General features: G+C 34.7%; 1 protein-coding gene across 2 annotated transcripts in view; it reads right to left on the bottom strand.

The window, feature by feature from the left end:
• Positions 1 to 308: 308 nt before the first annotated feature.
• The window catches only part of LOC114324275 (growth factor receptor-bound protein 14-like), a 416586-nt gene continuing 392150 nt past the window's right edge, over positions 309 to 24744 (bottom strand). For both annotated transcript variants that reach the window (XM_028272074.2, XM_028272073.2), the window contains one exon: positions 309 to 899. In XM_028272074.2, coding sequence (XP_028127875.1) covers positions 599 to 899 — 301 coding nt within the window. In that variant the 3' untranslated portion in view covers positions 309 to 598. The remainder of the gene's footprint in view (positions 900 to 24744) is intronic.

The following is a 24744-nucleotide window of genomic DNA, read 5'->3' as shown; positions in this document are numbered from 1 at the left end:
AAAAATAATGACCGAACTCAGAATAGCGTTATATCCACCATCCTCATTTACATGTACACAAATGACCACGTACCTATTCGCGAACTCAATCGATTATAGGTGGCAGTGCAGTTGCATGAAAATGGCCGATGTAATTGGGATAACGTATTTTGATGTAATTAATATTATTATTGATGTAACTGATTAAAAAAAATGAATCACTCATTAAATGAACACACCCGACAAGCATTCAGCGACCGCGACGTTGATATAAAGGTTAACGGTTAATGGTTTGTTTACATTTTCATCCCAATTCCTCTAGTTCCAAATAAGCGACAGCACCCTCGCTTGAGTTCGCGAATATAGAACACTTCTTATATGCCGCTGTAAGTAGTGACTTTCTTTTTTTCAGATTTAAGCGAATTATGTGGTGGTAGCACTCCTATTATAAACAGGAGCAGTGTTACCACATCGCCGAAGGACTCGAGCAATATAAACACACAAAGTTCAAACATCCACAATATCAATCATTCAAGTTCTATCTTTTAAAAGGAAATAGAAAATCACCATATTAAAAAATTTGAATAAATGTCCATTGAAATGAAACGCACAGATGATCCTAAGTGCTCGTTCCCGCTTTGGGAAACTGCTCTTCGTGCTTCTCGGAGATGTCCTCCGTTAACAAAAAGGTTACATAGTGTGTCAGCCTTGTAGGTAGGCAACCCGCATTCAATTGATAGAATTCCACGAGTTGTAGCAGATCGTAGAACTTGGTCGCCCCGTTGTCAATCGAGAACACGGGCCGATCTCTAAGGGGGTCTAGAATCGGGTTGACTTGTGCATGTATAACTTTCCCCCCGCATTTGTAGGTTATCACATAAGAACCAGGATTGGAACGACTATCACGAACTAAAAATACCCTAAAACAAAAAAAAATACATCAGATATGTTACATATAACAAAAATAACATAAAAATAGACGGTTTCGTTTTGATTCAATTCGAGTCTCTTGTCATTCTATGACACGTGTTTCTAGGTTTACCCGTAATCAAAGAGGCTTTGCAAGGAACTGATCTGAATCAAAACGCACCGACCGGTTGGTTTAAATATTATAACTATTTATACATACAGGGTGATTGATTAGTGGGGTAAAGCTCAATAGATCGGCTATAGTAATAGATAACAATAAAAGTTAAAAACAAAAATTATAGACAACTTCGGGATTCATATTACAAAATTAGTATAAATGTTACAAGATGTTCGATAACCGAGTGGCAGACCAAAATTATGTTTTTTTAAATGGAACATACTGTATTTTATTTTATATTCGAAATCTCCTTAACTGCCCCATTACAAAAATATAAAGGTCTGTTATGTTATACAGGGTATGTACAAAGTTATAACCAATTTTATATGAAAATCGTAACAAGTTCAACATCATGTATAAATAAAAACAAGCACAACAGAAATGGTTTATTGGTGCCATATTTTTTTTTTTTTATTGTTAAAATTTTCGAAACTGATCAATATTGCTAATTTTCTTTATACCGAATACAGGGTGAGTCAGAACGCAAAACAGAAATACATTATTTTCTCAGTAATGTTAAATGGAACACCCTGTATTTTATATCACTATTGAAAAGTACCATTACCATACATTAATTTTTATGCAACATTCCCTATGCCTAAATTTATTAGTTTTCGAGATATTTTCATTTTTCAGACCAAATTATTAATGGGCGTCTAAATTTTTCCAAATTTTAAGTAAGCCATGACTGAGTGGCCGCAAAACTGGCAGTTCATCGTGATAAAACTGTTATTGTGTTGATAGCAGTGTTCGCGCAGTACATTTCGCTGTCCAGTTAGACTGTTAGACTGTCCTAACCACACTCCGCTGCAAATATTTTATTATCTGCAGTTCTTCTTCGTTTCGTTATGGTTCAATTCAGTCTACTTGTAAAGCCTCTTTGACAAGGAATAGATTCCGAAACATCAGATGTCAGAGGATGGCAAGAGACTCGAATTGAATCAAAACGAAAACGATTATTTTCTTTTTTGTCATACCTTCCTCGGTTTTAGAGTACAAAATGACCACGTTTCATTAAAGTAATCTGCGTCGCATTATTGGAGTGTTCTCCTAGCGGCGCCGCTTGGTACTACTGTATCTCGGTTAACAGTTTTCTGGACTCGTGGTCGAAATTATTTTTCACTCATTTCAGAATAAAAAGTGAAGACATCAGACAAAACTGTGGAATACAGGATATAGGAAAATGGGTCAGACAGAGACGAAGATATTGGAACAAACATATAAAGAGAATGGAGGACAGCAGACTCGTTAAAAGCGTAAAAACGAATAACCCATTAGGTACAAGACCGCAGAGTAGACCACCAAAACGATGACGAGAATGCTGGACCTCATCGTCCGGGGAAGACTTGATGGCAATGAACAGGCAGTAGCCTACTAGCTATCATGCTAGAAAGAAGAAGTAGAAGAAGACGAGATTTTGATAGGACAGTTTATTGTTAAATATGGACGTGCTTACAGAATTGAGTTTCGCTTAGTACTGATTTAAAATATTCCAAATTACAAAAATGATTAAACATAATGAATAAAAATAAATTAGAATGAATAGAAATAAAAACAAAATGAATAAAATTAAACAAAATTAATTAAAATTAAATAAAATTTTATAATTTACTCCTTGTTCTTTTCGTGTGCTCAGAACTTTTCTCCTGCTTGCCGTTCGTCAGAAAAGTTAGGTTTAGAGATAGGTCTGAATCCCGCGTATGAAAAAAAGTTGATTAATAGCAAGCTGAAAATTTGTTAATAGCTTAAGGGTGTCTAGTCGGACAAACTTTGATATATGGGAACACTGGAACAGGGGAAGTTTTAATTGTGGAACAGGTTAAACATTTGGAACGGTCAGACCACGAAAACGGCACATGTATTTTGACCGACAGAACAGACAAACTCTTCGAACAGAGATTAAACTCTCATGCAAAAATCAGACTGCTATTTATCACTAAATGGGCGTTTTAATGAGTGGAACATATAGAATATGTCAAATGATAGGAATTATGACAGGTGATAAATAGCAGTCTGATTTTTGCATGAGAGTTTAATCTCTGTTCGGAGAGTTTAAGTCTGTTCTGTCGGACAAAATAAATGTGCCGTTTTCGTGGTGTGACCGTTCCAAATTTTTAACCTATTCCACAATTAAAACTGCCCCTGTTCCAGTGTTCCCATATATCAAAGTTTATCCGACTAGACACCCTTAAGCTATTAACAAATTTTCATACGCGGGATCCAGACCTAAGATATTTTTTGAAAGTTTCGAAAAATTAAAAAATTCATATTTTGCCCAATTTAAGTCCAAAAGTTAAACAATTGCACTTTTCTTCGATGAAATTTGTTGCTCGTTCTTCTTCTGGCATCAGAATATTTCTACGGCTTAAGATATTGTATTTCGGACACCGTTTGAGCTAGAGAAAAAATTTTAGTACGGTTCTGTTCGGAATTCAGCAAGGAGTCTACCTACTTAATGTCATATTATTCACGTCATTATTGTACGAGTTATGGCGTCATGGGTAATCCCCTTATGAGGTACGGGTATGAAATATAGATAACCTACTCCCAGTCCGGTCGAATATACCTGCCAAATTTCATAATCGGTAAAGTCGTTTCGGAGGAGTATGGCGACAAAGACTGTTTTTTATACAGAGCATTTTATACATATGGATGTAAAAATTTTGGTGGCTAATAAAATGACTATATAAAACCGTATAAACCTTCCCTGAACTTCTACAAATAATTCAACATCAAAATTAGCCAAATCGGTCCAGCCATTCTCGAACAGCAATTGATTTTTTATATAAGATTGCTTTCTACGAACGCAGGTAAATAAGCAACGGAAACTACAGTAGACTCTCTCTATAACGGACACGGGTATTACGAGGTTTCGCTTATAACGAGGTACACTAGATGTCCCACGAAATTTCTTTTGAACTATAACACCTCTATAACGAGGAATATTTGGTTATAACGAGGAAAAATGAAATCGAAGAATATATTTCTTTACCTGTTATTGGCGTGGTGATGGCCATAAATAAATACCATAATCTGCCTGTATACAGGAATGTCCAACATCGGTGTGCTTATTGAGACCAGTGCTGTAATAAATGCCACCGCCGGTAATAACTTCTTCCTTCCTGTTTAACTATCGAACGATATTGAATATTCTAGGAAATTTACAAGTTACGATGGCCAAATTTCATTGTCGAGGTCGACCATCGACACCTAATAAACTACGTAAGAAGCATCAAAACATTTCAGTGGTGGTGGTATGTACAATATTATTGTTGTCTGATATAACGAGATCCGCTTATAACGAGGCAATTAGTCCGGCACTTCAGTTCTCGTTATAGGGGGAGTCTACTGTATTTACAAACAGAGGGAACAACAAAGATATAGGAATTTTAACGGAAATAAAAGACAGATGTCGAGCACTGAATTTATTAAATCTTGCCCAAGTATACTTTCGCTCCTAGAGCATCATCAGTGGCGTTTCGTCAAATCAGGAAGGAAGGTATCCTACCTATCCTTGAACCTTCGTTCCTATCGTTCAATTTTTACAATCTCCCCAATATGTACTTGACATAGATACCTCCATCTTCAACATATACTTGACGTAGACGTAGTACCGGCATTTAATTTTAATCTGTTTGTCCTTTGTCCAGTGTGTGCTACATGTTATGTGTTAATTTTTGCCATCACTTAAAATTGAACAAATGTTTGACATTCAAGGATACCTTCTTGAAAGGGGGGGTATGGTTTGAAATATTTAATTTTTTTTATTATTTCAAATAAAAGTGCATACTTTCAATAATACTCTTCGAACATTTCAAAATAATCGGAGTAAAATTATCAGAGATACAGCGTGTTGAATATCCCTACCCTCGACTCGCTTTGCAGCGACTTCGCACCAGCACGCTTGAGCGTAGTGAGAAACGTTAAACAACTGTTCGCCTTCTCTTTTGTAGATTACTCCTTGATTCAAAAAACATATTCTAATGTGCATCACTTTACCATTTGGCAGACAAATAAGAAGATGAAGATGCAGTTGTCAAAACTTTAAACGCACTTTTCTCAAAACTGCTTTTTCAAATGCGGTGGACATTGTAACTGAAAAACTACTGGGCCGATCTACCTGATATTTTGCACAAATTTTCTTTAGACATTTCATGAGGTAACAACGTCGAGATATTTTTCTTTTTTTGCTTATTTTTTGTTCAACAAAAATAATCCTGTTGATTTTCACAAAATTTTTACCAAAAATTTCATTTTTTGACTTCTGAGTGATACCAAAAATTCAAAAATCATTAAAAATAAAAAAACTCGACGTTGTGACCTCGTGAAACTCATAAGCTAATTAAATCTTTTTGAATTTTTTGTTTCGTATGCTCGAGTGTCGAGTTCTGATGTCCACCGCAAAATCCATTTTTTTGTGAGCTGCCTGTCAAAATTTGTCATCAATTGGCTTATTTTTCCATATTTTGGATTGAATTTTTTTTCTAAATATTCTTTGAATTGTACTTAATATGCTTATTTAATTTAAAAATAAAATAATTGTACCACAGCTTCGAAAAAAATTCACAAAAATGTGCTTGATTTGTTGATTTCAAACCATACCAATTGATACCCCTTAACGAAACGCCCCTGATGATGTTCTAGGAGCGAAAGTAAATATACTTGGGCAAGATTAAATTAAATTCAGTGCTCCATTTCCTATGAACAGGACCTTTATATGATTAGGAAAATTATTTCCAAATTTCCCGTTGATACAATTCCCCGTAAAATCCTCAATCATTAAATTGCAGCCTCCGGTCTCGTTATGATTAAGAAGCAGCATAATTATCTTTTTTTTTGTAAAGTCTTTGATTTATAGAAAACAAAGGAAATAATTATAAAAGCTGATAAGGCACTTCAAGAAAATGCGAGTAGTGACTTTGGGGCCATAGGGTCGATACAAATTTGCTCGCCTTGAACCCGAAGTCCGTGGGCAGCAATCAATCATACAACAAAGTATCAACAGTATTATTCTAACAGGCGTGGTAAGTCTCTCTATAATTTTTATTAGGCAAGGCAATGTTCTTCGGTTTTACTACCCACTCGATGTAATCAACAGGTTTTGTTAAATAGTTAGGTACCATGTGGGATAACGAATTTTTCAAATATGGTTTTTATCAATCAAACTGTATAGGCCAGTAAAGAAAAAAACTTTCAGACATTTTAAGATTATAAAAAGTATTTAAGGGACAGCTCATGACATGTTCTTGAAGACGTAGGTACAGCTAATTTTGTTTTTTTAATAATCATAAAAAGTGAAAAAAATATTTTTTGTCTATAAAACATTTTTACATTTTAGAGAAAAATGGTTCCAACAAAACCTATAGATCTTTTAAAATTCATAAACAATTTACCGTCCAGAAATTGAAATCAGGAGAGGAGTTAGGAAGGGATGTATTATGTATCCACTACTCTTTAACCTTTAACTACACGCGCTGGCGTACTTTGTACGCCAGATATAAGAATTCTACTGGAAATATATTTAAAAATTTAATTTTTGACCTTGCTTATTTTTCTAACCTATCACTGGAATGTGCTTTACAATTTGGTTTTAGTTTCGTTATAATCGGCGTTCTGGAAAGATCGTAATTTACATTTTATTATTTGTTGTTTCCGGTGGTGGACAATATACCCCAGGATTATATTACTAGGAGTCTTAATATAAGTACATATTTTAATTGTTTTTTAGTCATTATGGCAAAAAATATATTTTTCTTTGTAAACAATACTTTTTCTCCTGTAAAAAATCACATTTAAAAAAATTTTTTATTAGTAATTTTATTTATCATGGAATCCAGTTATTCCATGATTCCAGTTATAAATCCCAATTGGCTTACTGAAAAGGAACTCCAAGTATTCACTGTTTCACAAATCCGCTGTTTTTAAGTGTATTTTCTTGTGGCGTACAAAGTACGCCACGCGTGTAGTTATGTTATAACTTGATGCGCGGGTAGTTAAAGGTTAATAGGATAATCGCATAGGATTAACCTGGGCAGCGTTTGGTAAACTGAACTATGTATTTAAATCGGACTTATACCCATATGCTTGAAAAGGAATATCTTCGACCAGTGTGTGTTGCCTGTACTCACTTAAGCGGGCCATTCACAATCTGATTTGTGGTACCTCTAGTGGTACGAGTTTCGTAAGTAGTTGGATCTAAAATCAGACCGTGAATGGGCCGGTTGGGTTAGTTGTACCACTAGTAATACATACCACTAGTGGTGTTACTAAGAAAGTTAGAGCGTGAATGCTGATGTTGGATTAAAAATGTTCACTACACTGCGAGTCATAAGTTAAGGATATAGAAAATGCATGCTCATTTTCATGGTTGATTTTTTCGTGAACGGATTAACGGATTTCGCTATTTTTTTTTATTATCTTAGATATTTCTTTAGTATTTACACAGTTGTGTAAATTTTTAATTTAATTAAACTTCTTTTTTGTACTTATACCGGGTGGAAGAAAAGTAATGTTTTTATGTTAAGTTTGAAACACCCTGTAGGGAGAACGAGGTACAAATCTGTGTATAGATCGGAATCGTATTGTAGTCTTATATTTTGTGAACATTTTGTTTTTTTGAAACAAAACTAAATTAACACTAAAAAATAACAGTTAACAAAACTTTAAAAACAGAAAGGCACATAACGTAAACGATTGTCGATCAGGTAAGCGGTATGCACAGCACAACATAAGAGAGACGAGATTGTTTAATGGAGGCTCTATGCTGCTTTGGGGTGGAATTTCCCTGAAAGTAATACGGATTCGGTGTCTACCTGGAGGCTCTTTAAATATCGAGAGATACATTACACATATTCTTTTTCTTTGAACACTCTTTTTCTTTAGCACCATATATAGGAAATAATTTCGTCTTAGTGGTATGATGACATGACCTCCTCACGTATCGCAGTCGTCAATTAAAACACATATTAAAAAGTAAAACCGTTAGTTTCGTTGTTATTTATTAAAGATATCAGAGAAATTTAAAAAAATAAATGGTTCACAAAAGATGAGACTACAACATAGTATCGATGCATAACCACCATTCACCATTTTATCTTTTCCTCCCTAAAGGGTGCCTCAAACTTTTGTTTCGGTTAAAACACATGTTAAACTACAAAACAGATACATCTAAATTCTTTAAACATCGACTTATTGTCGACATTGTTGTAGCCGAAATGGCCTAATTATTGTAATATTAAGGTCTTTTGACCTAACTATGTAGCTAATTCCAACTACTTTGGATCTAAAGTAAGTAACCACATGTTTTAATTTTTCCTAACTTTCTAACAGTCAAAATTTCATCTTGGCCTTTTTTAATACAGTGGTTTGCTTATTTTAGGTTTCTACCTGATGATGGACTGATTGGTCCGAAAACGTTTATGTGTTTATAGATGTTACCCACTTCAATCCAATTTGGATCATTTTAGATAAAAATTTTAATAAATTTATATACCATCTACCTACAAGTGAAGTTTTACTTCCTTAGTAAGTTTTCTATTATGGTATACAGCCAATGAGAAGAATCTTTTCCTTTATAGAATATAAAAAAGACAAAATACATGATAATAACTACGAAAACAAACATACAAACAAGCACACATTTGGGAAATGTACCGCTAGAAAGGGTTGATAAATACAAATATGTACCTAGGAACCTGGATTTCAGAGAAAAATGATCAAACAGCAGAAATAAGGACCAGGATAGAAATAGCAAGAAATGCGTTTGTAAAAATAAAAACAATTCTCTGAAACTCTGCAACAAAGACCTTAGATTAGAAATGAGAGTAAGATCTCCGAGATGCTACGTGTTCTTGATACTGCAATATGGACTTGAAAGCTGGACATTGAAGCAAGAACACATAAATAAACTGCAGTCATTTGAAATGTGATGTTACAGAAGGATGCATAGAATAGCATGTGCACAGAAGAAAACGAACAAGGAAGTATTGCGAGAAATGGGCAAAGAATGCGAAATAATAAACACAATAAAAATAAGAAAGTGCAATATCGGGGACACGTAATGAGGGGTGAGGGGACAGCGATATGAAATGCTAAGACTGATAATACAGGGAAAGATAAGAGGCGAAAGGAGTATAGGAAGAAGAAGAGTGTCGTGATTGAAGAATTTAAGGGACTGGTTTAAATGCAGTTCTATGGAACTCTTCAGAGCAGCGGTAGATAGAGTAAAGATAGTGATGATGATATCCAACCTCCGATTAGGTGACGACACTTAAAGAAGAAGAATTCCCCATTATAACCTCCAAAAACCTGTATAAATTTTATTCAGCTGTTTTTTTTTCTTTACTCGACTAATTAAATTACTTTTGCTTTTAAATGAACTATTGGCAGGAAGATAAAAATAATACCGTGTCTCTCTCAAAAATGTCTTGTCAATAATCTTATTGTAATAGAAATTCCCATCAGTATATAATCGGTGCCAATCAACTTGTTAAGGATTAAAAACTGAACATGAGATTAAAGAAAGATTGATGACTACAAGTTTTTTCAAAGGTATACAGAGATCCGGACTACGTAATATTTTAAAAACATAAGATGTAGATCTTTGAAACACACTCAGTGATCAAAAGATCCAAGGTTAATGGTTAACGACCACTCGTACGAAATCAAACAGATGAAATAGAGAATGTGGAAAAATCCCCTTACGAACAATTCACACATCCACCATTTCGGGCTGGGAAAAATTTTTCGAATAGAATCAAAGATCCAAACATCAGTTCTCAGAAATGTGTTTCGCCCTCTTCAACCTCTCTGGGCTCATCAGTAAAGATGAGAGGTTGAATATCTTTAGACACATTCCAATCAAAAAACAAAATTCGAGACCTAGACATAGCAGGAGCGTAAATCTACGGCAAATCTGACAATGACAGTCTCAAGTTTTAATTCCCTAATTACTTAAAGTAAGTAAAATATATGTTTAAAAACACAAGATGTAGATCTTTGAAACACACTCAGTGATCAAAAGATCCAAGGTTAATGGTTTAACGACCACTCGTACCAAATCAAACAGATGAAATAGAGAATGTGGAAAAATCCCCTTACGAACAATTCACACATCCACCATTTCGGGCTGGGAAAAATTTTTCGAATAGAATCAAAGATCCAAACACATTTTTTTTTCCACATTTCACAATGGGATTTTTCCACATTCTCTATTTCATCTGTTTGATTTCGTACGAGTGGTCGTTAAACCATTAACCTTGGATCTTTTGATCACTGAGTGTGTTTCAAAGATCTACATCTTTTGTTTTTAAACATATATTTTACTTACTTTAAGTAATTAGGGAATTAAAACTTGAGACTGTCATTGTCAGATTTGCCGTAGATTTACGCTCCTTCTATGTCTAGGTCTCGAATGTTGTTTTTTGATTGGAATGTGTCTAAAGATATTCAACCTCTCATCTTTACTGATGAGCCCAGAGAGGTTGAAGAGGGCGAAACACATTTCTGAGAACTGGTGTTTGGATATTTGATTCTATTCGAAAAAATTTTCCCAGCCCGAAATGGTGGATGTGTGAATTGTTCGTAAGGGAATTTTTCCTTCATTTTTTGACATTTTAATTACACACACCGGCAAAATTAGCCGAACACGTTAAAAATGGGACATGTTTGATGTCTCGTATTTCATAAACCAGTGGTCCGATTTGAGCGATTCTTTTAGTATCTTATAGCCCTATTATTTAAGAATATCGATGTAATAATATTGTTGCCAGACAGGTAAATGTCATTTTATACCGGGTGTAACAAGCATACTGTGTTTTTTTCTTAAAGTTCGGAACGCCCTGTGGAATATTCCAGCATATATAAAATATTAAAATTAAAGCTCGATTGTAGAATTATGCTTTCCTAACATTTTCTTTTTTGATTCATTTGCTTATGTTGGAAAATCAAAAAGTTATGTGCTTTAACAACTAGTCATGTTTTTTATCAATAAATCCTCATAGTAGGGGAGAAAAGTATGTTAATTTGCAATTACTCGAGCGTTCTTGTGACCTGGAGTGGATTCTGAAGAGTGGGTGCTACAACCAAAAAAAGTTAAGTTAAGTTTTCCATAAAGTGTGGGACTCTCCATTTTTCAATTTAATTTTCTATTTCCACCAATCGTTTTTTCCGATTTTAGCACTATTTATCCATAATAGGAAAAAATGTTGCGAATAAAAGTTGCTTATTTTTATGTCAAGGATCCAAATCTGCAATAAAAATTGGGGGCTCCTATTTAATATTTTAATGTAACCCCCCACCCCACCTCCGTGGGGGGTCGTGTTTGGTGCCATTCGGTAGATTTTTGAAAAATATTGAATAGGTGTATTTTGCAGTTTTACGATCTGATGTTCATTTCACAAAATATCGCAGGGTTCGTATTTATAATTTTTAATTTACCCCCCACCCCTCTCCGTGGGGTGTCACGAGCCCCCACGGAGGTGGGGTGGGGGATTTAATTTGAAATCTTAAATAGGAGCCCCCAATTTTTATTGCAGATTTGGATTCTTTGCGTAAAAATAAGCAACTTTTATTCGACATATTTTTTCGAATTATGGATAGATAGCGCTATAATCGGAGAAAAATGATTGTTTCAAATAGAAAATTAAATTAAAAAACGAAAAGTCCCCCACTTTATGAAAAACTTAACTTAACCTTTTTCTGATTTTAGCACATACTCTTCACAATCCAATAGGTTCCCATAACGCTCGAGTAACTGCAAATTTAGTATACTTTCCTCCCCTACTATGAGGATTTATTGATGAAAAACATGGATAGATGTTAACGCACATAACTTTTTTATTATCTCACATTAGTAAATGAATCGAAAAGGAGACTGTTAAGCAAGCCTAAGTCTATAATCGAGTATTAATTCTAATATTTTACATATGCTAGAATATTCCACAGGGTGTTCCAATTTTTAACGTGTTCGGCTAATTTTGCCGGTGTGTGTATTTAAACAATGTTCCGGACCTTTTTGAGAGGGAGGATAACTCAAATATTATTATTTGAGTTATTTTCAAGCAATTTCTGCAAAAAAATTTGAGTCACCTCTCAACGTCCAAATGTACTAATATTTTTACAGATGCGCCCTGGTCTACATATGTTTATAAAGAAAACGGTCATTATTTTTTCATGCAGAATTACCCCTTAAAGTTTGTCGCACTTATTTAGACACACCATGTATTGATGAAGAACTTGGCTAGTTGTTAAAGTACAGTACAGTAAAGTAAACTTTTTTATTACCCAACATAAGCGAATGAATCAAAAAAACAGAATGTTAAGAAAACCTGAGACCATAGTTGGGTTTTAATTTCAGTATTTTATAAATGCTAGAATATTCCACAGGATGTGGTGAATTTTGAGAAAAAAGACACAGTTTGATTGGTACACCCGGTATACAATGACAGTAGGAGGTTTAGGAAATTCGAGACATCAAAAATGACCCATTTTGGGGGGTGCCCGTTTTTTTTGACGCGCAGTGTATAATTAAGCAATGGCCAGATATAAAAGCATAGCGTTTGGTGATTAACCATAAAGTTGTAATAAGAATTTTCTTATCGAAATTTCAACTATATTTCTAGATAATTGGCTTCTTTTATACAGTGAACTAAAAATTTCATGGGAATATGTAAATTAGTCTTTGGACCATGAAACGAAAACACAATACTCCGTAGACATTTCCAATAATAAATGTACATACAAAATCCACCTCTATCGAATCCCACCGGCTTTACCTAATCGCCTATTGATTCGTCAAGTTTTTTTGGAAGTCTACAAACATTTCAACATCGATTCGAGCTAGTCCGGATCTTCGGAGCTTAGAAACAATGGCAATCATTAATTCGTCCTGAGGTAGGTCAGGTAGAGAAATGACTAACCAAGGTCAAATCGGTCGTATATACCAGTTAATGTTTAATGCCATGCCAAATTCGCTGTAATAACTATTTTGTGTAGAAAAAATGCTTCGTTATTTTTTTGTACTTAGAAGTAATGAGCGGAGATTGGATTCCGACATGGCTGTCACGTTTCGCTCGCCAGGAGACACGCAAATTTTTTCTTGCTATTATAAAAGTAAATCTTTGGGATATAAGAGTCACGAGTGGAATAAAAACTACAAAGTTGCCTAAAATATTCATTTTACATACACAATAGCTTGTTTTATAGCTGGAGAGAAATATAGAAATATAGATTTTTAAGTTTTGTTGGCGATTTATTAACCTTAAATCATAATCGTAGCCACAGCGGATGCCGTGGAACCCACAAAGCGTGTGATACACACGCGAGTAAGTACGCGAACTTATGGCTCGCGACCATTTTCGCGCGTGTGTCACAGCAAATACCTACGCGAGCACACGCGGGTAAGTACGCCGTCGATCCAACAAGTTCGAAATCTTATACGGGCTCCACACTAGGGTGGTGCGAAAAAAGTCAAGTTGATAATTCCGTATCGCTATAGTGCGGAAAAGTTGCGATTGGTAATTACAAGAAAAACAAAAAATTATTATTCAAATCGGACTTTATCTTCCGATCCCGCAACAGGCCTAAAGATTATGAAAAAAATTAAATTTTACCTTTTTTCAAAAAAATTTTATTCATCCTTCGTGTACGTTTTATTTATCGCTATCTTCTTCTTTAGTACCGTACCCAAATTTTTAGGCGTGGGTAGCTTCCATAACAATTTGCCGATATCGTTCTCGATCTTTTGCGGCATGTAATGCATTTATCGCTATAGTAAAATTTATTTACAGTTTGCATGGTAGAGTAATAAAAAAAAATAGATTTACGCAATTAACCAATATCTTCCGATCCCGCAAGATCAATCCAAATCTATAAAAATTCGAAATTTTTAATGATTTTGATAAATTAAAAAACATTTAGTTATCTCATTTTTCTGTTACATTGCGAAGCTTTTCGCTTGTTTAGATATTGTATGACAATATTTAAACAACCCAGAACTCAAAACGAGGGGGTGGTTGCAGTTCTAGCTCCACACGCACCCCTCTCTCCAACCAACCAATGAGTGTGTGTTTTTTACATTATTTACATAATATGTAATACATTTCTTTTTCATCTGTTTGTGTCCAGCTCTTATACATCAACTTTTGTATTGTGATTTCTTGGTAAAATCTGGCAGTATGGACCTTGATTTAAATGTTTTCCTGATGAATCCATCTGTTGATTGGGGCCCATATACATTTGCATTAGACGATGCTTCCGTGGGCAACTTTAGACACCGCCCGTCAGCTTGCATGTGGCAGGGATAGTTTTTGTACATTACAGTCTGGCATGTCTCCCGATGTAATGCAAGAAGTTATATCTTCATTTGAAACTCTTCGAAGAACTGGTGGAGAAGATAGTTTTGTAACATTCTAGTTTATTATTTCAGTGTAGTCCTGTGCTTGAAAATTTAAAGTAGGAGGGATGAAATTTCTAATACTTTTGCCCTTGGCTTTAGTCTGTCCGGCTTTTAACACTCTCCTTGGCCCTAGCTCTCTAATGTGTTTCCTTTCTCCCTACTACTTAAAATTTTGAAGCACAGGACTAAACTAAAATAATAGACTGGAATGTTGCAAAACTATCTTCTCCGCCACTTGGTCGAAGAGTTTCAAATGAAGATGTAACTCCCTGTCTTACATCGGGCGACATGTCAGACTGGAATGTACAAAACTATCCCTACCACAAGCCAGCTGATGAGTGATGTCTAAAGTTGGCCACGGAAGCATCGTCTAATGCTAATGTAGGTGGTGCTAGTACATATGTAGTAAATAATGTCAAAAACACACACTCATGGGTTGGTTGGAGAGAAGGGTGCGTGTGGAGCTAGAAGTGCAACCACCCTCTCGTTTTGAGATCTGGGTTGTTTAAATATTGTCATACAATATCTAAACAAGCGAAGAGCTTCACAATGTAACAAAAAAACGAGATAACTAAATGGTTTTTAATTTTCCAAAATCATCAAAAATTTCAAATTTTTATAGAAATAGAAATATTTATTGATCCTTTCAAGACATTTTTACAAATGTATAGGACAGGTCATATACATGATTTTACATTGTAGAACAGTAATATAACTGTTACAAGCTAACATGGTTCAACTACAAAATTTCATATAGGTACCTAACACCTAACACGTGATAACATATATAAAATAACATATTTAGACATATACAAAACAATTTATACATAAAAAATAAAATAGTTTAAAATAGTTTATAGGTTATCGTCAAGGAATTCTTTGACTGAATAGTAGCATTTGGCTAATAATAAATTTTTGATTTTATTTTTGTAACTGTTAAAACTAGCAATCTCCTGCATTTCATCGGGACGTTTATTGTACAATTTCATTCCCATAAATTTAAAACTATTTTCTAATCTTGATGTTTTAAACTGGGGTATTCGGAGCTTATTAGAATTTCTTGTATGGTAATCATGTCGATGAGCATTAGTTTCAAATTGATTGAAATTTTCTTTGACAAACAGAAGAGTGTGGTAAATGTATAGACTATAGAATGACATAATTTTGTATTTTATAAACGTTGGTTTACAAGTTTTCCGAAATTTTAGCCCGACTATTTCACTAGACTGTTTTTAACTGATAAAACGGCATAGCAACGCTTCGTTTCCTACTGACAAAACGACGTGAAATCTCAGCGACATAATTATGACAGATAATAAATAAAGATAAATAAATAAATAAATAAAGAAATAAAGATTACATTTCGTTGATATGGTGCATTAACCCTCCGTTAGGCGCGTGGTCTACAATCGTAGACCACTCTCCTTTAAGTGGTCGCCAATTACATAAAACTTCACATACGCCCCCATCCCGCTTAGTAGCTGTCACTAATACTTCCAACTTACTCTTCAGTTTCCTAAACGCCGCCGATCTGTTTGCATGATTTTTTACCATTATTCAAAGAGCACTGGTCTACAACCGTAGACCACGCGACTAAGCGCGTTCCAGTTTTTAGTTGTATATATAAAGCTAATATGTAGCCTGCTGTGTATATAAAGCTAATAACATAAACGAAAATGTTTCAAAAAGCGACTTCATTGAAAACTTGCATGGTAACTAATCAAACAGCAAATTGAATATGGATCAACTAAGCCTTCCCCGCTAAGAGAACTTAGACGACGAGCTCGCGTACTGCTCGGAGTTCAAGAAGTGTACCCCCTTCCCCTAATATTCCAACAAATTACGTGGGACGATGTTGTATTTGTGCATGCACTTGCAATATGTCAACAAGAAGGGCATGCCAAAGATGTGACGCATTTGCATTCAAGGATCATTTTGGGGATATTTGCACTGAATGTTTGACGAACTAAAATTGTGCCATTTTGACCATTTAATAGTTTTGTTCTTTTTTTACTTTTTAGTTCTATTCTTTATTATTTATCCCTATTGGTCATTCTATAAGTTGAAAGATAAAAAATATTTGTGTTTTTTACTAAATTGAGCTTATTTTTGTGACCATTTTCATTTACTTGCGAATAAAGACCAAAAAAATCATGACCTCGTTTTTAATTTTACCACTGTCAAAATGAGAAAAGCCAAGGAACAAAACATATCTAATATCAAAGTGCGAACATAAATAAACATGTTATTAACCACTAATTTGTTAATTTTGTCAAAATCCGGTATTATACGACAAAAAACTATTGGTCTACAATCGTAGACCACGCGCCTAAGCTTGTCAGCAATAGCGACGCGCCTAACGTAGGGTTAATTGTCTCGTGAAATAGTCTTGTCGAATATCATTCGAGAGAAAATTATTTCCGGCAAAATTTTCTCCTGGTTTCATTCAAGTTCGTTGCCTTTTGGTAATTTTCGCTTATGAAATTTTGACAAAATCACTCGACTGACGTCTCGTGATTTAAGTCAAAATTTAATTCGCGAAAATTGCCAGGCAACAAACTTTCATACCAGTCGAAAATATTGCCGGCAAAATTTTCTCTCTTGTGATATTATATACGAACATTTTTCGAATAATTTTTTTCTGAGTTACAAAAATTTTACAAGCTGTCAATAGAATTTCCCCATAGTAGTATGTTGTAACTCATATGACTGTAAACAAGGCCGTAATAGATATTGATCAGTGCTGATATCGGCATAGTATCTTTTATTCTAGAAATAGCATAAAACGATTTATTTAATTTTGATTTTGATTGACCTTGCGGTATCAAGGGCGCCCATATAAAAATTTTTAGGGGGGGGCCAAACGTGAAGATGTTGCACATTACATTTTGTATATTTCGGATGACAATATATACAGTAGACTCTCTCTATAACGAACACGGATATAACGAGGTTTCGCTTATAACGAGGTACATTAGGTGTCCCATGAAATTCCTATTGAACTATAACGCTCTATAACGAGGCATATTTGGTTATAACGAGGAAAATTTAAATCGAAGAATACTTGTCTTTACCTGTTTTTAGCGTTGTAATGGTCATAAATAAATAAATGCCCCAACTACTTGTACATAGAAATGCCCAACATCTGTCTTATTATCGAGGCCAGTGCTATAATAAACTCGGCCACCTGTAATAAACATCTGCCTGTTTATCGACCGATATTGAATACTATAGGAAATTTACAATTTATGGCGGCGAAGTCTCATTGTTCACTGTTCAGGTTGACCATCGACACATAATAAACCACGTAAGAGGCATCAAAAGATTTCAATATTATTATTGTTTGATATAACGAGATCCGCTTATAACGAGATAATTAATTCACCATTTCAGTTCTCGTTATAGAGGGAGTCTACTGTAGTTTAAACCACCTAAAAAACCTAGTTTGAACCCTGTTGTGAGGAATTATTCATACATTTAAACACTAGACCAAGTTTTTGAATGGAAATGTCATGGGTACCACAAAAGTTGCGCCTCTCTTTAAAACCCGTTTGAAAAGAATACAATGCTTGCAAAGCCTTCCCTTCAACTTTGGCGAGTAGACTAACCATGAGTATGTGTCGAACCAAGTTTTTACTTTAATATCTTAAAAAGGAGCCCCCTTTATTTTTGCAGATATAGAATCCTTATGAAAAATAAGGCACACATATTCCAAACATTTTTAGAATTGTTGATAGATGGCGCAAATAAATCGCATTTTCCGAATATAGCGCCATCCGTCAACAATTCTAAAAAAGTTCGAATAAATGTTACTTATTTTTTGAGGAGGAAACCCAATCTGCAAGAAAAAACGGGGGTTCCTATTTAAGATTTTAAAGTTAACTCTCACCCCACCTCCAGAGTGTGGAATGAAAAATCCTGTTTGGTGTCATTCTATAGATTTTTGAAAAATATTAAACACGTGTTTTTTAGTTTTTATTTGGAAGTATATTTCTCGAGATATTAGACCGTTTCTATAATTTTGCTGTGGTATCACGATATACCGTTTTTTCCGATTATAGCGCTATCTATCCACAATTCGCAAAATGGCTCGAATAAAATTTGCTTATTTTTACAAGGAAAATCCAAATCTGCAACAAAAATTAGGGGTTCCATTTAAGATTTTAAAGTTACCCCCCGCTCCACACCCAGAGGTTGAAGTGGTGGACTTGTTTAGTGTCATCGCATAGATTTTTGAAAATTATTGAACAGGTATTTTTCAGTTTTTCGATCCGATGTTCATTTCGCGAATTATTCGGCCTTTCCGCTACTTTTGGGACACCCTGTATATAACACTCATTCATCATGAAAGATCACCTGTTTTTTATTTAAATAAAATTGTTCTGTTCATCATAATGCACACTTTAAAAATAATCTACTTGCTAAAAAAATACTTTTGCAAACTAAAATTTGACTATGTTCAATAAATTTAAAAAATTATTTTTCAGTATGAATTTTTTCAAAATATAAAATATAATTACTTTATACCAGTTGTTAAAAACAAATGGCTCATTAGTGATTATCGATCAGAGATCGGATTTCTTGCTGATATGGTTTTTTTGCAGTATTATAAATGATTCATTTAATTTGTAATTTTGGGTGTCGATTACAGTGTATATGTTTCCCACGCCTCTAATCTCTTTCAATGTTTTCGTTAGTAGCATACCGTGATTGTGGGAAATGTGTATTATGCACATTCCATACAGACCACTGTTGCAGACACAAATATTTTCTGTTAAACTATTAATAACTACCCAATATGTGAATTTTTTTTATTAATAAATATGTTGTTTCCAATTTATCTCTCAAAATTATCCAATAATGTTTTGACAAAAATACGTTTATGTAATATAAATTTAATTTTTTTCTTTCCCGAAAAGCTAGGGGGGGGCCACGGCCCCCCCCTGCCCGTGTGTATGGGCGCCTATGTGCGGTATCGGAAAATATCCGTTAAATGCGTAAAATATTTTTTTTTAGTACTCAACAATGCAAAGTGTAAATACATTTTACTATAGCGATAAATAAAACGTATTCGAAAGATAAATAAATTTTTTTGAAAAAAGGTAAACTTTTATTTTTTTTCATAATCTTTAGGTCCGTTGCGGGATCGGAAGATAAAGTCCGATTTGAATAATTATTTTTTTGTTTTTCTTGTAATTACCAATCGCAACTTTTTCGCACTATAGCGATACGCAATTATCAACTTGACTTTTTTCGCACCACTCTACTCCACACTCTCGGCGAAGTTACTTCGCCAAAGTTGCCCGAAGTCCGAAGTGGCTCTCTACACACTCGTTCTACTTCGCGAGGAACACATTCACATTCAAGCGGTGCGATACCGACAAAGATCCCTTTGATTCGGACGCGTCAGACCGACAGATTTCGGAAGTAGAACGAAGTTAGGCAAAGTTAGACAAGGTGGCCGTCTACACTCTCGTACTTGTTGAACCTCGATCGACTTCGGCGAGAGTGTGGACGGCGTTTTACTCGTAACCCGTACGTGTATCACTGCCACGAGCCGCGAGCCTCGGGCCATCATGTTATTGCGTTTAAAGTTACACTTATATTTTCACTAATTAAGCAAATTGCCTAGAAATAATTCAATCGTTTATTGTTGAAAGGAGACAAGTTATATTTTGTAAGTTTTGAGAAAACCGTAAAACACTATTTTAAGCTTTTTTGATTATTTGTTTTTGAGTAAACCTAATTATTTATAGGCTGTTTTATCCTCCTGATGAAAATATTTACCCTCTTATCTATGATATTTTGTTTGTTACCCACACTTTTCGATTTCGTCCTTTTTTATTAGTATTAAAAATATACAATACGATAGTATACGATACGAAGTATATAATACGATAAAATTCCTAAATAGCACAAAGCATCTTCTCTCGACGACATCGCAACTGCCGTGTATCACCGACGGCGAGCCGAGTCCGCGATCTTTAAACCCGCGTACTTAAAGTTTGCGTGTGTATCACACGCTTAAAGCGGAAGCAAAATCACTAAAAAGCCCAAAACCGAGGAATTTTGTGAAGTAAGATGAATCGTCATGCAACTTTTTGCATTCGATTCAGGAGAATGTCAGGAAAGTTTGTGAACTAAATTGATCCCCGGCAGATGAAAATTTCCATAAGAAAAATGCATTCAAAATGCATCTCGAAGAGATGGAAAATGAAAAATTTATAACTCAGGAAATACTGACGGAAATGAGTTCAATTTTTATACTCGGGGGTTTTGGAGGTCGTTGAACACGAATTTCATCGCGGCGATAATCTCGGAGGTATCTGGTGACTATGGTAGAACTCGTCGCCTGCAGTTTTATGTTATAATCAAAATCAGTCAATAACCATTATTTGGGGGTTTTGGCGGTTGCTGAGCACGAATTTCATGACGGCGATGGTCTCTGAGGTACCTGATGTCCAGGGCGGTTGTCGTCGCCTGGAGTTTTTCTATAATCTCTCAAAATCAGTAAATATCCATTGGTCGGGGAGTTCTGGGAGTCGCTGAGCACGAATTTCATGACGGCGATAGTCTCCGTGGTACCTGATGCCCATGGTGGAACTCTTCGCCTAGAGTTTTCTGTTATAATCACTCAAAATCAGCCAATAACCATTACTCGGGGGTTTTGGCGGTCGCTGAGCACGAATTTCTTGTCGGCGATGGTCTTCAAGTTACCTGGTGCCCAGGGGGGAACTCGTCTCCTGGAGTTTTATGTTATAATCATTCAAAATCAGTCAATAACCATTACTCGGGGGGTTTTGGTGGTCGCTGAGCACGAATTTAATGCCGGCCATGGTTGCCGAGGTACCATGATACCCAGGGTGGAACTCGTCGCCTATAGTTTTACGTTATAATTATTCAAAATTAGTCAATAACCATTACTCGGGGGGTTTTGCTGGTCGCTAAGCACGAATTTCATGACGACGATGGTCTCCGAGGTACATGGTTTACCAATGAAAAATTCATATTCAGCGACTTCCAAAACCCTCGAGTAATGGTTATTGACTGATTTTACACTGTTTGTTTAACATACATCTACACTGTTTGTTTTTTCACAAAATAATATGAAACATCCAACGAGCGGTCGTACACCACTGACCACTGAGTGAAAATGAAACATGAAGAGACTTCTTGCCCATACACTGTCGTTCTTTCCCGATCAGTGACACCTTTAGCCTTAAATATTTAATCAATCTTATCTTCAACGCCTTAAATATTTAATCAATCTTATCTTCAACCAAGAATATTAAAAATTTTTCGAACGTACCCAACCCTTAGCCTCTTATTATCTTGTTAGATAATTACATTAAATTGATTAGGTTCTTCCGCCGTTTCCCAGACTGAAATGCGGATGGGAAGTTACACGTTAATAACAGGTTTTGTATAATTAGAGCGAAAACAAAAGAACGACAGCATATGATTAAGTTGAGAATAGAAATCTGCGTATAATGAAAAAACGTTTCTGATTATAGTAGGGGAGGAAAGCATTCTAAAATTGCAGTTACTCGAGAGTTATGGGGACCTATTGGGTTGTGAAGAGTAGGTCCTAAAACCAAAAAAGTTAAGTTTTCCATAAAGTGGGGGACTTTACATTTTTTTAATTTAATTTTCCATTTCCAACAATCATTTTTTCCGATTATAGCGCCATCTATCCATAATTCGAAAAAATGTCTCGAATAAAAGTTACTTATCTTTACGTAAGCAACTCAAATCTGCAATAAAAAATGGGGGCTCCTATTTAAGATTTTAAAGTACACGACCGACACCAAACACTCGTGCTTGGTGTCATTCCATAGATTTTTTAAAAATATTGAATACGTGTATTTTTCAATTTTTCGGGGAAATATCGCGGGGTTCGTATTTAAAATTTTAAATTTACCCCCACCCCTCTCCGTGGGGGTCGTGTTTGGTATAATTCGATAGATTTTTGAAAAATATTGAATACGTATTTTTTAGTTTTTCGACCTGACGTTCATTTCGCGAAATATTCGCTTTTTCTTGTGAAACTTTGTGACTCACCCATTTCCTTACGCCCCGCTCAAATCGCCAGATTTTTGAAATAAACTGCTCGTCAAAAGTTAGGGATACAGAAAATTATGCTGATTTTCATAGTTGATTTTTTCGCGAAGAGACGGATTCCGCTATTTTCTTTATTTTAGATGTTTCTTTAGTATTTACACAGTTGTGCAAAGGTTTACTCAAACTTATGTGTTGTACTTATACCGGGTTGAAGAAAAGAAATGGTTTTCTTATGTCAAGTTTGAGACACCCTTTAGGGAGAACGACGTACAAATGTGAGTATACCTACATCAGAACCATGTTCTAGTCTTATGGCTTGTGAACATGTTGTTGTTTGAATGTCCCTGATATCTTTAGAAACAAAAAAAATAGACGGTTTTGTAATTTGACATGTGTTTTAACCGAAACAAAAGTTTGAGACACCTTGTAGGGAGAAAAAGGCCCAAAGCTGAGTATACCTCGATATTATGTTGTAGTCTCATATTTTGTGAATATTTTATTTTTTTAATTTCTCTGATATCTTTAATAACAAAGAAACTAGACGGTATTACGCTTTAATATGTGTTTCTATGTTTCACATGTGTGATGTGACGCAAGTCTTCAATTAAAACACATATTAAAGAGTAATACCGTCTAGTTTCTTTGTTATTAAAGATATCAGAGAAATTAAAAAAATAAAATATTCACAAAATATGAGACTACAACATAATATCGAGGTATACTCACCTTTGTGCCCTTTTCTCAATACAAGGTGTCTCAAACTTTTGTTTCGGTTAAAACACATGTTAATTTACAAAACTGTCTATTTTTTGTTTCTAAAGATATCAGGGACATTCAAAAAACAAAATGTTCACAAAACATAAGACTACAATACGATTTCGATGTATACTCACATATGTGCCTCGTCCTCCCTACAGGGCATCTCAAACTTAAAATAAGAAAAACATTTCTTTTCTTTCACCCGGTATAAGTAAAAAAAAGGTTTAAGTAAACCTTTGCATAACTGTGTAAATACAAAAGAAAAATCTAAAATAATAAAATAAAATTAGCGGAATCCGTTAATCTGTTTACGAAAAAATCTATGAAAATTCAGCAGAATTTTCTATATCCCTATATACAGGGTGTCCAGAAACTCTACCGACAAACGAAGACAGGAGATTCCTCAGATAATTTTAAGATATTTTAACCCAATTCACCTAGTCCGAAAATGCTTCCTAAAGGAGCTAGAGCTCTTTGAAGATGGCGTCTTGTAAGTAGTTTTTTCTTAAATAACTCCAGAACGCTTCTATTGATAAAAACGAAAATTGATACACATATCTTGCAAAGATAAATCGACTCCATGCATTGCGAATTTCTAGTACCAGTCATAGGCGTCCGTTTTGGGTAGGGCAACAATTGTTTTATCGCATAACTTTTTTATCTTTAATTTTTAAGCATTTTTGACTCTGGATTATTAAATTGTGAGATATTCTACAACTAAAAGGTACTCTTGTTTTAGCTCGATAGGATACACCGTTTTCTAGAAAAATCGATTTGAAAATTTTTCTTTTTTTGAATTTCCAAAAAAAATTTCAAAAAAAACTATTTAGAAATCTGAAAACTGGTACGTTTATTTATATTTCAGAGATGAATCGATTTCATTAACTGCAAATTTCTAGTACGGGTCATATGCGTCCGTTTTGGGTAGGTCAACGGTTATTTTATCGCATAACATTTTTGTCTTTAATTTTTAAGCATTTTTGACTCTAGATTATTAAGTACTAGATTTAGGTATTCTAGTACTAAAAGTTACTCTTGCTTTAAGTTGATAAAATACACCGTTTTTTTTTTAAATTCAAAAAACGAAAAATTTTCAATTCGATTTTTCTAGAAAACCGTATGTCCTACGGACTAAGAGTACCTTTTAGTACTAGAATACCTCACAATTTAATAATCCAGTGTTAAAAATGCCTAAAAGTTAAAGACAAAAAAGTTATGTGATAAAATAACCGTTGCCCTAACCAAAACGGACGCCTATGATCGGTACTAGAAATTGGCAATGGATGGAATCGATTTATCTCTGGAAGATAAATATACGTACCGATTTTCGTTTTTCTAAATTGAAGCGTTCTGGAGGTATTTAAGAAAAACTAATTACAAGAAGCCATCTTCAAAGAGCTCTAGCTCCTTTACGAAGTATTTTCGGACTAGGCGAATTGAGCTAAATTGTCTTAAAATTATC

The sequence above is a fragment of the Diabrotica virgifera genome, chromosome 1 (assembly GCF_917563875.1).
Source record: "Diabrotica virgifera virgifera chromosome 1, PGI_DIABVI_V3a".
In the NCBI taxonomy this organism is placed as follows: domain Eukaryota; kingdom Metazoa; phylum Arthropoda; class Insecta; order Coleoptera; family Chrysomelidae; genus Diabrotica; species Diabrotica virgifera.
The sequence above is the reverse complement of the archived record's forward strand: the minus strand, read 5'-3'. Positions and strand labels throughout refer to the sequence as shown.